We start from the raw sequence: 13263 nt of genomic DNA, 5'->3' as shown, positions 1-13263 counted from the left end.
GACCTGATGGGTGCTGGGTCCCAGCTCTCTTCCCTATTGGACCCTGCACCCAGGGGTCCATAGATCGCCCTGGGTGGACCCCATCCTGGGCTGGCACCACCCGAGCCAGGGCACTGAGATGTCAGGGCTCCAGCTGGGGCACCGTCACTCTGAGGCTGGGGTGTGCCAGGCTCAGTCTCCAATCCCTCGTGGAAGGGATTCTGTGAGGCAGAGATCACCCCTTTACCAGATGAGGTGAGAGGTGGGGAGCTTCACACAGGTTGCCCAGACCAAGGGCACAGAGCCAAGGAGCCGAGGGACCACACGGCCGGGCTCTCCCCGGCAGCCCTGCGGAGGCCCCGTGTCCTGGTGTGATTACCAACAGCCTCTTCCACCACAAGACCGTCCTAGCTTGGGCAATAAGGTACAGGAGCCCTGCGGATCAGACCAGGGGTGCTGGACTCGGGGACCGTCTGACTCCTCTACCTTGTGCTCCTGAGTCACGGGGGGTCTGCCTTCATTAGAGGACAGACAACCCAGGCCCCCGACTCATTGGCCCCGCACCCCTCTTCTCAAAGCAGTCCACCCAGGCTCTCCAGGACAGGAGGGTGTGAGGCCTCTGTACCCCGACTCCAGTTGCCTCCCCCCGATGCTATGCCTGCAGGGCCATCAGACTGTCCCCCAGAATGCTGTCCTTTCCTGGGGCCCGAAAACCTGTCCCCCAGGTTAACTCAGGGGCGAAAAGAGAGCCCACTGACCTGCAGGCCGTCCGTGGCCCCTGAGACTGAGGACAGGCTTGGTGGGTGACCACAGGATGGATCAGAGTCGTCCGAGTCGGCCTCAAAGTCCCAGCCATGGATGGGGATGAGGCGCTTTTTCTGAGCAGAAAGGGATTCCAGGGAGAGGGGAGGGAGGGTCAGCCTGATGGCGGGGGCCAGACATCCCAACCCCGGGCAGCAGGGGGTGGCGGGGGAGGGCTCCTCCACGGACCCATCTGCCTTCTGTGCTAGACACGAACCCAAGCAGACCCCGAGAAGGCTCCTAGGGCCGCCCAGAGTCCACCCCCATCACAGGATCTGCACGCCCAGCCCCTCTTAGAAGAGCAGGGGGAAACACCCGCTGGGCCTCCGACGGGCACCTGGCTGCTCAGAGGCACTGAGGTCACAGGCCTGGGCCGCAGCCTTGGGGGGCAGGCAGGGTTTCTCGGGCTAAGGGGGGGGCCTCCTGGCCCTCCCCCCTTGGTGAAAGAGGGGCGCCCAGCACGGGGAGAAGGTGGGGAATGGGGCCCCCAAGAGCTCCTTCACCTCTAGATGCTAGAGCAGAGCTGAGTTCCAAATCCTTCCTTCATAAGGGTTTCCACCCTTTGAATGTATTTGCAGGGAATATTTCAGACACTAGAGAGTGTTTCCGGAGCCCAGTAAATAGCACGAGTACAGTTTTATTTTCATAAGAAGATGCATGTGCTCCCCAGGGAGCAGCCGGCAGAACTGCCAGTGTGGCTCTCAGAGACCCCCTAACTCTCCAAGGGTCTCCATCCAGCACCGCCCACCCTGCCCTGCCCCTGCCCCGATCCTCTTCTGTCGTCCCGCCCAGACCCCCAGAGGTTCTCTCTCCTGCCTTTGTCTCCAAAAATAAGTTAAAAACTAAGTGAAAACGGGGCTTCCCTGGTGGCTCAGTGGCAGAATCCACCTGTCAATGCAGGACACACGGGTTTGATCCCTGGTGGGAAGATCCCACGTGCCAAGGAGCAACTAAACCCAAGCAACAGAATCACTGAGCCTGTGTTCCAGAGCCCGGGAGCCACAGCTACTGAGCCCCTGTGCTGAAGGTCCTGAAGCCCGTGTAGCCCAGAGCACGTGCTTTGTAACAGCAGTGAGTGAAGTTGCTCAGTCGTGTCCGACTCTTTGCAACTCCGTGGACTGTAGCCCACCATGCTCCTCTGTCTGTGGGATTTTTCAGGCATGAAGACTGGAGTGGGTTGCCATTTCCTTCTCCAGGGGATATTCCCAACCCCAGGGATCGAACCCAGGTCTTCCACATTGCAGGCAGATGCTTTACCGTCTGAGCCACAAGGGAAGCCCTTGCAACAGCAGAGGCCCCTCCAGTGAGAAAGATGAGCACTGCAACTAGAGAGAAAGCCCCGCTCGCCGCAACTAGAGAAGGCCAACACGCAGCCGCAAAGCCTGGGCAGGGCCAAAAATAATAAATAAAATAAAGAACACAGCCTTGAAAAAATAGGTGAAAACAGGCATAGACTAATAAAAACAAGACTCATGGTTGGCTATAAACAAAAGCAAGAAAGTTTACAGAGGAGAGCGGGAGGGGGCTGCTTCCCTGAAAGGTACAAAGGCTGACTCGGGGACACCCGTGCCCTCAGGACAAGACCCAGGACTCTTGGCCGGATGGGCCAGGCTGGAGGTCCAGGCAGGCCCTGCCCTCCGCTGCGTGCTCTGGGTTCCCACCGGGATACCGATGCTGAGAGCTGAGAGGACATCTGGATTTGGTACCCAGCCATCTCAGAGACCCCGGAGCACGGCGGAGGTGGCTGAGTCTCCCGGCTCCTGCCAGGTTAGCTAGTGGAGGAACACAGAGCCTGAGGTTTCTCCGGAAATCAGAACAGAGGCTCCAGCTTCGGGGCGGGGGAGTGGGGGGGGGGGAGTGGGCGGGGCTGCGGGAAGACCTACTTGGCTGCCAAGGGGCTGGGCCTGGGCCGCTGTGTCCCCTTCTCCATCCTCATCAGTCTGCTCTTCCTCTCCACTTGGGTGTCCGGGCATCTGCTCAGGCCCACCTGCAGTGGATGCCTGCGTGACTCCACCAGGGAGAGAGACCGGGACAAACCATTCATCCACCCACCCACCCACGCATCCGTCCATCCCCCCACCTCCACCTGCTGTGAAGCTACCCGACCAGGCCCTCTGCTGGCCTCCAGAGCCCTGTCAGAGCATCGCATAGGGCTGGTCTGAATCCACAGCAGGAAACCAACGCCCCGCATCACTTTCACCAACAGCCGCCTTCACTGACCGCCTCCTAGGGATCTGAAGACACTGCGGTGCGGTGGGCGAAGGGGCCCTGGAGCTGTCACTGCTTAGCCCAACAAACCTCTTCACCTGCAGTCCATTCACCTCCTTCTCAGCAGGGCCCCAAGACTGCGGGGCGAGGCTCAGCCCCTGGCGCTCCTCCCCGCCTCTCTCCTCCTGACCCCGGTGTTTCCTCACCTGCGTCCCCAGGCCTGGCCCCCCCCATCCCCCGTTATCCCCACTGCAACCTCATTTTTCCCTCTTTTCTCCTGTTCGCCCTGGCCCGGCCTGGGTTCTTCTCTTAAGACACTACCAGGATGACCCCGTGAATTCTGGGGTTCAGTCTGGCAGCCTCAGGGATCATCCCCCCTGCTCAGGGGGCGAGGGCACCCTGGCACCTGTGTGAGCAGGAAGGACTTACTGTGGACGTCGGGCGCACTCCGCACTCTATCAGGTAAACCTACGATGGAGGAAAAGGCGCTGAGGGGACCGGCATTCTCCGGGAGCCACCTGCCCGAGCCGGGCTTCCTTTCCTGCACCCCCCCCCCCCCCCACTGCCTGCCCGTCCTGTTTCGGGGGCGGAGGAGGGGGGCGTGGGGAACGCGCCCACCGCTCTGAAGCCTCCCACGCAGGGAAGACCCCAGCGGGCCCCCCACCTGCTACCCTGCCTGGGCCAGGTTTCAAAACATTCACTTTGATCCTTTCTTCTCTGTAAGCTTGAATACTTTTTTTAAAGGCACGACTTCCCCATTTCGCGCTCGCTCCCGGCGCCCTTTCTTGTCTGCTGCACTGACAGGGGCCAGCAGGGAGAAGGCAGCCCCCCGGAACCATCACCCGGCCTGGGCCCGCCGCGCTGCCCGCCGCCCCCCACCGGCAGCGGCCGGAACCAGGACTTTGGTTGCTCCGCAGCGCCACCTCCTGGCCGGCAGCGTTGACAGTTCGGAAACGGGAGGTTCCGGGTGGTACCGGCTCCTGCAGCTTTAAAGGGCCCTGGCTGGGCCGTCAGAATCCTCCTGGCTTTTTACCTAAGGCGGATTCCTGAGCCCACTCGGGTCTCTAGAAATAAGCGCCCCCTACACCGGAGCGAGGCCCAGGTCCTCAGGGTTGTGATGTGGCTGTGGTTACCCACCGCGAGCGGGGACTTGAGATTATCAGATGCTCCGCAGGATGGCTTTTCCCACGTTGCCTGTGGTTCCCACGCCTGAGCCCTGCGCAGGGGGCCCCTTGGCTGGCTGGCCGAGCCGGCACGGGGATTTACTGATACGCTCCAGCCGAGACAGAGATATGGGTCATGGAGAAGCAGCCCAGGGAGGAGGTGGGGAAACCTCACAAGAATAGGGTGACGGTGCCTTCCCATGTCCCCGGGGCACCCTTAGTGATGCTGGCTGTCTCAGTGTGGTTCTCAGGAGGGCTGCTTTACTCTTAAAAATGTCCTGGTTTCAATGATTTATCACATGCCCCCACAGCCCCCGCCCAGGGAAGGTCCCTCACCCCGCCGTGGTCTGTTCCTCCAGGTGCCAAGAGCTATTACAGGTGAGGGTGCCTCTGGGTGGTCTGTGCTAAATTCAACAGTGTCCTAAGGGACTGCCCTGGCGGTCCAGTCGGCTAAGACTCCAAGCTACCAATGCAGGGGGCCTGGGTTCGATCCCTGGTCAGGGAAGTAGATCCCTCATGCTGCAACTAAGGGTTCAGATGGTGCAACGATCCCGTGTGCTGCAAAGACCTAAGACCCCAAGTACCACAACTAAGACCCTGGGAAGCCAAAGAAATACGAACAAATACAATAAAAACACACAAGAGTGTGCTGAGACCCCTCTGAAACCTGTGCCAGGCCCAGTGCGTGTGCAAATGCCCTGGGGGTGGCCATGCCCAACTTCTGCATCCTCCCATTAACCTGAGGCTTTAAGGGTCACAGGACACAAGGCGGCACCTCCCCAGGAGGCCCCGGGCAGATGGCCAGGCTGGGGCACAGTGAGGACACCCTCAGTCTCAGGAGCATGGCACCTTTTCTGGACCTGCAGGGGATCCAGACCCGAGGGAACTGGCCTTGGTTCCCCAGGTAGAGACAGTCAAGATGCTGAGCCCCCAGACAGCGGCCTAATAGCTCTCGTGGCCTGGATGCCTGGCCAGGTGTAACTGCCCAGCCTGGGGCTCAGGTGACAGGGTGACAGGCTAGTGCTTCCTGAAAACACTGCTCAGTTCTCCCCATCCAAGTTTAGGAGGAACTTTCAAGTTCAGGCAACCTCAGAGCCTTCTCTGAAATATTCGTCTACCCAAATGGCTTCAAGGTGGACAATACAGGTGAACACACGTTGAGTGTAAGAGCACAGTCTGAATTTCAAGTTCTTCATGGAATAAATACTTGGATTCAAAATATAAAAGCCACTGATTGAGTTATAATCCATCTCTTCAAGTCTTGATTATCATCAGACTCAACGGGAAATGTTTGTTGAAAAGACAGAGTCCAGGTGCCAAATCAGACACCTAGGGAGGAGGCCCACTCCTTACCTGCTCCCTGCAGCCGCCCGCAGAGGGACCGGACCACCTGGGCGCTCCCGAAGCGCTTGAAGCGGGCTCTCACGTGGCTGTAGTACCACTCCAGTGAGCCCATCTTCACGACCCTGCAGGCGGGGACATGGAGCTCAGGCCCATGCCTTGCCCTGGGGGGTGCACACACACACACACGAGTCCCTGGAAGGGACAGGCCAAGCCCCTCATCTGCAGGACCCTCCGACCTCGAGGTCCCACTCACCTGGCCAGATGGCAGGGGTCACAGAGCCAGCCTTGCTCCTCTGGGTGGGGGTGGCCGCAGCCTCTGCAGGTGAAGAGGTGGCAGGCCAGGCACTGCCTCTTGGGGGTCTCAAGGAGCCGGAAGGGCTGCAGGCAGCGGGCACAGTGGGTGTTGTTCAGGTGGGCCGTGTCTGAAAGCAGCTCCCTCTTGGAGTTTTCCTTCTTAATCTTGCCCTTCAACCCCCTTTATTGGAAACAAGAAAATATTGGACCCCTTGTTTTTACAACAAGCTTTAAATGTGTACACACACAGAGAGCTATCACATTCAGAGATTCAGACAATAGCGACCCCAAAGTCAGGTAATGGCGCCACAGGCAGGCCTTACTGTCCACAGCACCGCCCCATCCCACTCCAGGGAAGACCAGCAAGCTGGGTTCAAACACGTGCCATCCAGGTAGGCTGGAATCGAAACCTGCTACGTTCATAGATGTGAAATTGCATTTGAGCACTTCTGTGACTCTCTATGAGGTTACGTTTCCCCAGGCAGTGTGCCCATGACTTTCTTTCATTGCCAAAGGGGTGCAAACTGTACAGATTCAGCCTCATGGGAGGGGCTCCCCACCACGGCCCGCACAATCTCACGTGACTCAGTGTAACATGAGGATGGACAGAGGTCCTGGAGCCCAGGTTCATCCCCCAGCTCTGACCCTGAGCCCAGGGATTTTCTGATGCAAAGCCCACAGCCTGCAGGCTCTACCCAGGCACCCTGTGCAGCTGGACGAGCGTGGACCTGTGGCCACTAGGACCCAGGGTCCAAGCTCCCTCAGACCAGGTGGGGTCGGCGGCTCCAGGAAACTAGCAGAGATGGAGCCAGGGGGGATTCTGGAGGGGTGCACCCTGGTCAGGCCACATGGTTATCTAGAGTAAATCTGTTGCCCAGTTTCATTGTTTAAGAGGAAATTAGATCCCATAGGCCGCAACTAAGATTTTACATGCTCTGACTAAAGATTCCTAGTGCTGCAAACGAAGATCGCTCATGCTGCAACTAAGACCCAGCACAGCCAAATAAATAAACAGAAGAGGAGGTTAGAGAAGACAGAAAATCCAGGAGGTCCTGGTCTGGTCGGAACAGCAGCAGGAGTCAGAGAGGACGATGTGAGAAGCCTCATCCAGATGTCTGGGTGATGCTGCCTTCTCCAGATGTGGCCTGGCTGGCCACAGCTGCTCTGCCTCCCTGGCCTGAGTGAATGGTGCTGAGCTGGGGACAATACTAGGTAAGTGGAGGTCAGGTCGGGACCTGATTGTGAGAGTTGAGAAGCTCAACCCAGACCAGGTTAAGGGAGCCATAAAGGTTCAGAATCACATGGTCCCACTGCTGCCTGAATATGCTCAGTCCCTCAGTCGTGTCTGACTCTTTGCGACCCATGACTGTAGCCCGCCAGGCTCCTCTGTCCATGGGATTCTCTGGGTGAACATACTGGAGTGGGTTGCCATTCCCTTCTCCGGGGATCTTCCCAACCCAGAGATCAAACCCTGGTCTCCTGCATTGTAGGCAGATTCTTTACTGTCTGAACTGCCCGAATAACCTCCCTAAAAAGGTGACACAGAGAGTCCTAAGGGCAAAGTCAGACAGTATTTCCTCCTGGAGCAGGTTGAGCTGACTCCCCAAGTTGGTTCTCCTGAATAAGACTGAAGAGTCCCAGGCAAACCAGTTCTTCACACCAGCAAGTGTTCAGTCGCAGCTTCCCGGTGAACTTGCCAAGTGGAACTGACTGGTAAATGTGCCCCCAACAATGAACACACTGCTCTTGTTCTGGCTGCAGAGAATGTGTGCCAAACGTAATATTTTTAGTTTTAGATGAGATAAAATTAATCCATTCTTAGTGACAGAGATTAGCCAGACACTAGATGCCATTGTCCCCAGAGAACTCCGCAGAAACTGTGGTTTCTGATGGCGACGCCCCAGAGCAGGGTGGGGGTCTAAGACAAGGCAGTGATTCTATGGAGCTCTGGGAACCTCCTGATCGAGCTAGGCGTTGGCTGCACTGCGCTGACTTCCCTCTCCCCACTGTGCACTAAAGTACGCATGAAGACAGACAAAATAACTTGGCCCCCCAAGCCAAGAAACACAGTCTAGAGGTAGCAAGAACCTAAAAATACTATTATTCACTGCCAGTCTAGATAAAACTGCATTGACAAGGCAAAGAAAGGGTCTGCCTCAGGCTTCCCACCTGGCCCAGCGGAGCACCTGGGCCCGGGGGAAGGGCCTAGTCTTCAGGTTCACTCTTGCTGTCTCTACTTCAGCCAGAGAACCTAGAGGCCACGCCTTGGCTCGGCAGGGCCGTGTCCAGCTTCTCTCCATAAGTGTCCTCGTTCTCCATCCAGGTAGAGTCAGACCCCCTGGGAAGAAAGATCAGGATATGGGGAGGTAGGGGGAGCTCAGGATGTGAAAGTGCAAGTACAGGGCATGAGGTCCTCTTAAATAAGAGCTCATAGAGTCCACAGGAGGTGGATGCATTTCAGGTGTTGAATTTTGGGGGGAACAGATAAAGATACTCTGCTTTAGACTCTTTAAAACATAACTTCTCTTCTTCACAGCTGGAGAACAGGAAGGCAGGAAGAGGGGGACCCCATGTTGGTCCAGCAGAGTAACACCAGATGCCGGCCAGCCACAGAGCATATCCACCAACCTGGAGAATCTGAGGGGCCAGAGACATCCACAGCCTGCTGACAGCAAACACGGGGTTGACCAGATGTCCCTGCACTACAGGCGCTTCAGCGGGCAAAAGCCCAACATGAAGCTGCAGGTAAAGGTCACCTTCAGGAATACAGATGCCTGAATGAGATGTGCCACCAGAAACAGAGGAAGGCTTGGAGCCATCTGTGTGCTGTGCTGAGTGGGCATAAGAGGGAGGAGCAGGAGGTAAGAAGAAGCCAGGCTGAGATGGGAAGACCACAGACCACATCCACTGAGATGGAGAAGACTGGGCTAAAGTGAAGATGGAAAGGAACTGAAGTTGGTGACGATGAGGGGAACGGGCAGAACATCAAGTCCAGTGATTCAGAACAGTGGTTCTCAAAGTGTGGTCCAGGGGCCGCCAGGGGTACCCCAGACCCCTCAACAGGGGCCACAGTGTCAAAAGTCTTTTCATAATAACACTAACGTTTGTCTTTTCTGCTCTTGGGCCCCTGCACTGGCAGTGTGAAAGTGGTGGTGGGTGAAAGTTCTGGGCTCAGAACAGATCAAGCCAGAGGAGCAGACTGTCCCTCTGCTCTCAGAAAGAAAAGGAAAGCGTGTCTTATGACTGTGTCTTTGATTGAAAGCATGCCACGTGGGACTTTCCTGGTGTCCAGGGGTTAGGAATCCGCCTGCCAATGCCGGGGACACGGGTTCTTCTGTGTCTGTGATGATCCCACATGCCACCAGGCCATATGGAAGCCCACCTGCCCTGTTCAGTCACTCAGTCGTGTCTGACTCTTTGCAACCCCACGGGCTGCAGCATGTCAGGCTTCCCTGCCCTTCACCATTTTCCAGAGCTTGCTCAAACTCATGTCCATTGAGTCGATGATGCCATCCAACCATCTCATCCTCTGTCACCCCCTTCTCCTCATGCCCTCCATGTGCCCCAACATCACGGTCTTTTCCAATGAGTCCGGTCTTCGCATCAGGTGGCCAAAGTATTGTTGGAGCTTCAGCTTCAACATCAGCCCTTCTAATGAATATTCAGGGATGGTTTCCTTTAGGATGGACTGGCCCTAGAGTTCCACAACAAGAGAAGCCATCGCAATGAGAGGCCCTCACACAGCAATGAAGAGTAGCCGCTGCTCACTGCAACTGGAAAAAGCCTGCATGCAGCAACAAAGACCCAGCACAGCCCAAAATAAACTAATTAATTAAAGAGTATGTCAAGTGATGGTATTAGTTGCTGGTGACGAAACCCAGGCTTTCAAGCTCAGAAAAGACTTTTGGAAAACTTTTGTCTCTGCTGCCCTGAGCTTCAGAGTTTTCTGTCACAGAGAGGTTTCTGATGAGATCAGCAGCGATAATGATGAATTGCTTTGGTTATGTATAATGAAACGTACTGACATCGGGAAAGTCTGCACAGGTGTCAGCAAAGCACATGTGGATAGAAGAACCATTCCATGTGCGACACGGACCAGTGGATCTTAATGTAACGGGGAAGTTCATTGACATGGCTTCAGATTCCACATTACAACTTTAAGAAACTACCAGTCACAGGGTTTTCATGTATTGTCAGAACATAACACCCATAATCATCTGGAAAGGCTCCTCCTTCTTTTTCCTACTACATCTGTATGAAGTCCGAATTTCTTCAACAACACATTACAACACCCTGAGTGCAGAGGAAGTATCAGAATTCAGTCATCTCCAATCAAGCCAGACATGGAAGGGGTTTTCAAAACACACAGAACAATGCCATTGTCCTCATTTATGTTTTTGTTGTGGAAAAATGTATTTTTCATAACATTTTTATTATGTTATAAGGGGGCTATTGTACTTTAAATAAATGAACAACTACTTTTTAAATGCCCAGTTGCAACTTTTGGTGGGTAAGTATAGACAGACATAACCCAGGTAAGCAAAACCTCTTTGGAGTTTTCAAAAATTTAAGAATCTATCAGGTCCCTCAGGGCAAAATGCTTGAGAACCACTTATTTTGAAGCCACACGTTTACTCTCCTGAACGCAGAGGAAAGGGCTGAAGAGATAGGAGTGCGGAGAGAAGATGATGGCCAGGGCAGAGAAGGGCAAACACCTGGCGGGTAATTCAGGCACACCTCGGTGTCACTGTGGGTTTGCACCAGACCACCACAATAAAGCGAGTATTGCAATAAAGTGAGTCACAGGAATTTCTTGGTTTCCCAGTGCAAATAAAAGTTATGTTTGCACTATACTGAGGTCTAGTAGGTACGCAACAGCATTATGTTTGAAAAAACAATGCACATACTTTAAAGTACTTAAGCATTATAAATTGTTAACCATCTTCTGAGTCATGTTCTGTTTGATGGTGGGGGGACAGCTCTGTGCTGATGGCTGCTGACTGATCAGGGAAGTAGTTGCTGAAGGCTGGGATGGCTGTGGCAACTTCTTAAAATAAGACAATGAAGTCTGCTTGTGGATGGACTCTTCCTTTCACGAACAGATTTTTTGTAGCATGCAGTGCTGCTGCTGCTGCTGCTGCTGCTGCTAAGTCACTTCAGTCATGTCCGACTCTGTGTGACCCCATAGATGGCAGCCCACCAGGCTCCCCTGTCCCTGGGATTTTCCAGGCAAGAGTACTGGAGTGGGGTGCCATTGCCTTCTCCGAGTATGCAATGCTATTTGACAGCAATTTACCCATAGTAGAACTTCTTTCAAAATTGGAGTTAATTCTCTCAAATTCCGTTTTGCTTTGCCAATCAAGTTTATGAATATTCTAAATGCTTTAAAAAAAAATCATTTCAACAACCTTTACACCATCTTCACCAGGATCTCAAGAAACCACTTTCCTTGCTCATTCGTAAGAAGCAACTCCTCATCTGTTTAAGTTGAACCATGAGATTGCATCAATTCCCTCACATCTTAGGCTCCACCTCTCATTCTAGTTCTCTTGATACTTCCATCACATCTGCAGTGATTTCCTTCATTGAAGTCTTGAACTCCTTAAAGCCACCTGTGAGGGCTGGAATCAACTTCTTCCACACTCCTGCTAATGTTGGTCTTTGACCTCTTCCCATGAATCACGGGTGTTCTTCAAAGCATCCAGAATGACAAGTCTCTTCCAAAAGGTTTTCCATTTATTTTCCCCAGATCTATCCGAGGAATCACTACCTACGGCAGCTATAGCCTCCTGAAAGAGATTTCTTAAAGAATAAGACTTGAAAGTCAACATTCCTCCTTGAACCATGGGTGCAGGGTGAACGTGTGTTATAAAGTATGAAAACTCTATTAATATCACTGTTCATCTCCATAAGAGCTCTTGGGGGATGTTTCCCATTGTCAGTGAGTAGTAATATTTTGAAAGGAATCTTTTTCTGAGCAGTGGGTCTCATCAGTCAGCTTAGAATATCCAGTGAACCATATTGTACACAGATGCGCTGTTCATCCAGGCTCTGTTGCTCCGTTTACAGAGCACAGGCACAGTGGATCTGGCAGCTCTTCAGGGCCTTGGGATTTTCACAATGGTAAATGAGCACTGGCTTCAACTTAAAGTCATCGGCTGCATTAGCCCCTAAAAGAGGGTCAGCCTGACCTTTGGCACTTTGAAGCCAGGCATTGACTTCTCCTCTCTAGCTATGAAAGTTCTAGATGGCACCTAAAATCAAGGTGTTGGCAGGAGTGTGATCCTTCCTGGAGGCTCTGGGGGAAGGTCTGGTCCCTTGTTTTTTCCAGCTTCTAGAAGGCACCTGCATTCTCTGGCTCATGGCTCTTCTTCCATCTTCAGAGTCAGCAGTGGTGGGTTGAGTCCTTCTCACAATAAATGACACCTATACGTTGTCCTGTCTCCCCCTTCCTTTATTTATCAGGCTCCTTGTGATCATACTGACCTACCCAGTTAACCCGATTGTCCCCCGACACCCAGGCCCCTGACTAGCAGGTTTTATTGCACCTGCAATTTTTATTCCCCTTTGCCACATAGCCCAACATACTCATAGATTGGGGGATTAGGAAATGGGCATGTTTTGGGGTTTGTTATTCTGCCAGGATTCAGAGGGGAAAGTGTGTGAGCAGAGATCTTACTCCCAACTGAGAGATTTCAAGTATGAACTTCCTACCCCGTCTTTCCTGAGAAAACAACTTGAAGATGTGCTCCAGAGGACCGAAAACCGAATCTCTAGTATGACCCTTAAGAATGAGTGTGAAAGAACCAATGGGACAAAGAACTGAGGGAAAATAGTATTAAAAGTATGTCAACCAGATGAAACATAAGTGTCAGAGAGAATTGCTGAAAGAGGACAAGCATCAAGTAGTAAGGATCAAAAGAAAGTACATGATCTAAGGTCCTGACTATACGAATAAGTATCAGGAAATTTAATGAGGGAAACGGAAACTTGCTGAAGTTCACTGGTTTTTCCAGCAGTCATATATGGATGTGAGAGTTGGACCATAAAGAAGGTTGAGCCCTGAAGAGCTGATGCTTTCAAACTGCAGTGCTAAAGACTCTTGAGAGGCCCTTGGACAGCAAGGAGATTACACCAGTTAATCCTAAAGGAAATCTACCCTGAATATTCATTGAAGGACTGATGCTGAAGCTGAAGCTCCAACACTTTGGCCACCCAGTGCGAAGAGTTGACTCATTGGAAAGGACCTTGATGCTGAGAAAGATTGAAGGCAGGAGGAGAAGGGGCAGCAGACGATGACATGGTTAGATAGCATCACCGACTCGATGCACATGAGTTTGAGCAAGCTCCGGGAGATGTGAAGGACAGAGGAGCCTGGAGTGCTGCATCCATAAGCTTGCAAAGAGTCAGATACGACTTGGGGACTGAACAACAACAGCAAAGTTCTTTGAAGTCTTCTGAACAGCATAAGCAA

The 13263-nt window shown here is 53.2% G+C and overlaps 1 protein-coding gene across 5 annotated transcripts in view; it reads right to left on the bottom strand.

Moving 5' to 3' along the window:
* The window catches only part of MLPH (melanophilin), a 45382-nt gene that overhangs the window by 17886 nt on the left and 14233 nt on the right, over positions 1–13263 (bottom strand). For 2 of the 5 annotated variants that reach the window (XM_025289206.3, XR_006552019.2), the window contains exons 3-7: positions 5749–5970; positions 5505–5617; positions 3418–3456; positions 2664–2788; positions 738–857 (exon numbers count right to left, since the gene is read on the bottom strand). In XM_025289206.3, coding sequence (XP_025144991.3) covers positions 738–857; positions 2664–2788; positions 3418–3456; positions 5505–5617; positions 5749–5970 — 619 coding nt within the window. Of the gene's footprint in view, positions 1–737; positions 858–2663; positions 2789–3417; positions 3457–3652; positions 4686–5504; positions 5618–5748; positions 5971–13263 lie in introns of those variants that run through there. The other 3 variants (XM_025289207.3, XM_045166200.1, XM_045166201.1) reach the window with 3 other exon arrangements.

The sequence above is a fragment of the Bubalus bubalis genome, chromosome 6 (assembly GCF_019923935.1).
Source record: "Bubalus bubalis isolate 160015118507 breed Murrah chromosome 6, NDDB_SH_1, whole genome shotgun sequence".
NCBI classification, from domain to species: domain Eukaryota; kingdom Metazoa; phylum Chordata; class Mammalia; order Artiodactyla; family Bovidae; genus Bubalus; species Bubalus bubalis.
This window is presented reverse-complemented; position numbering and strand designations above follow the sequence as displayed.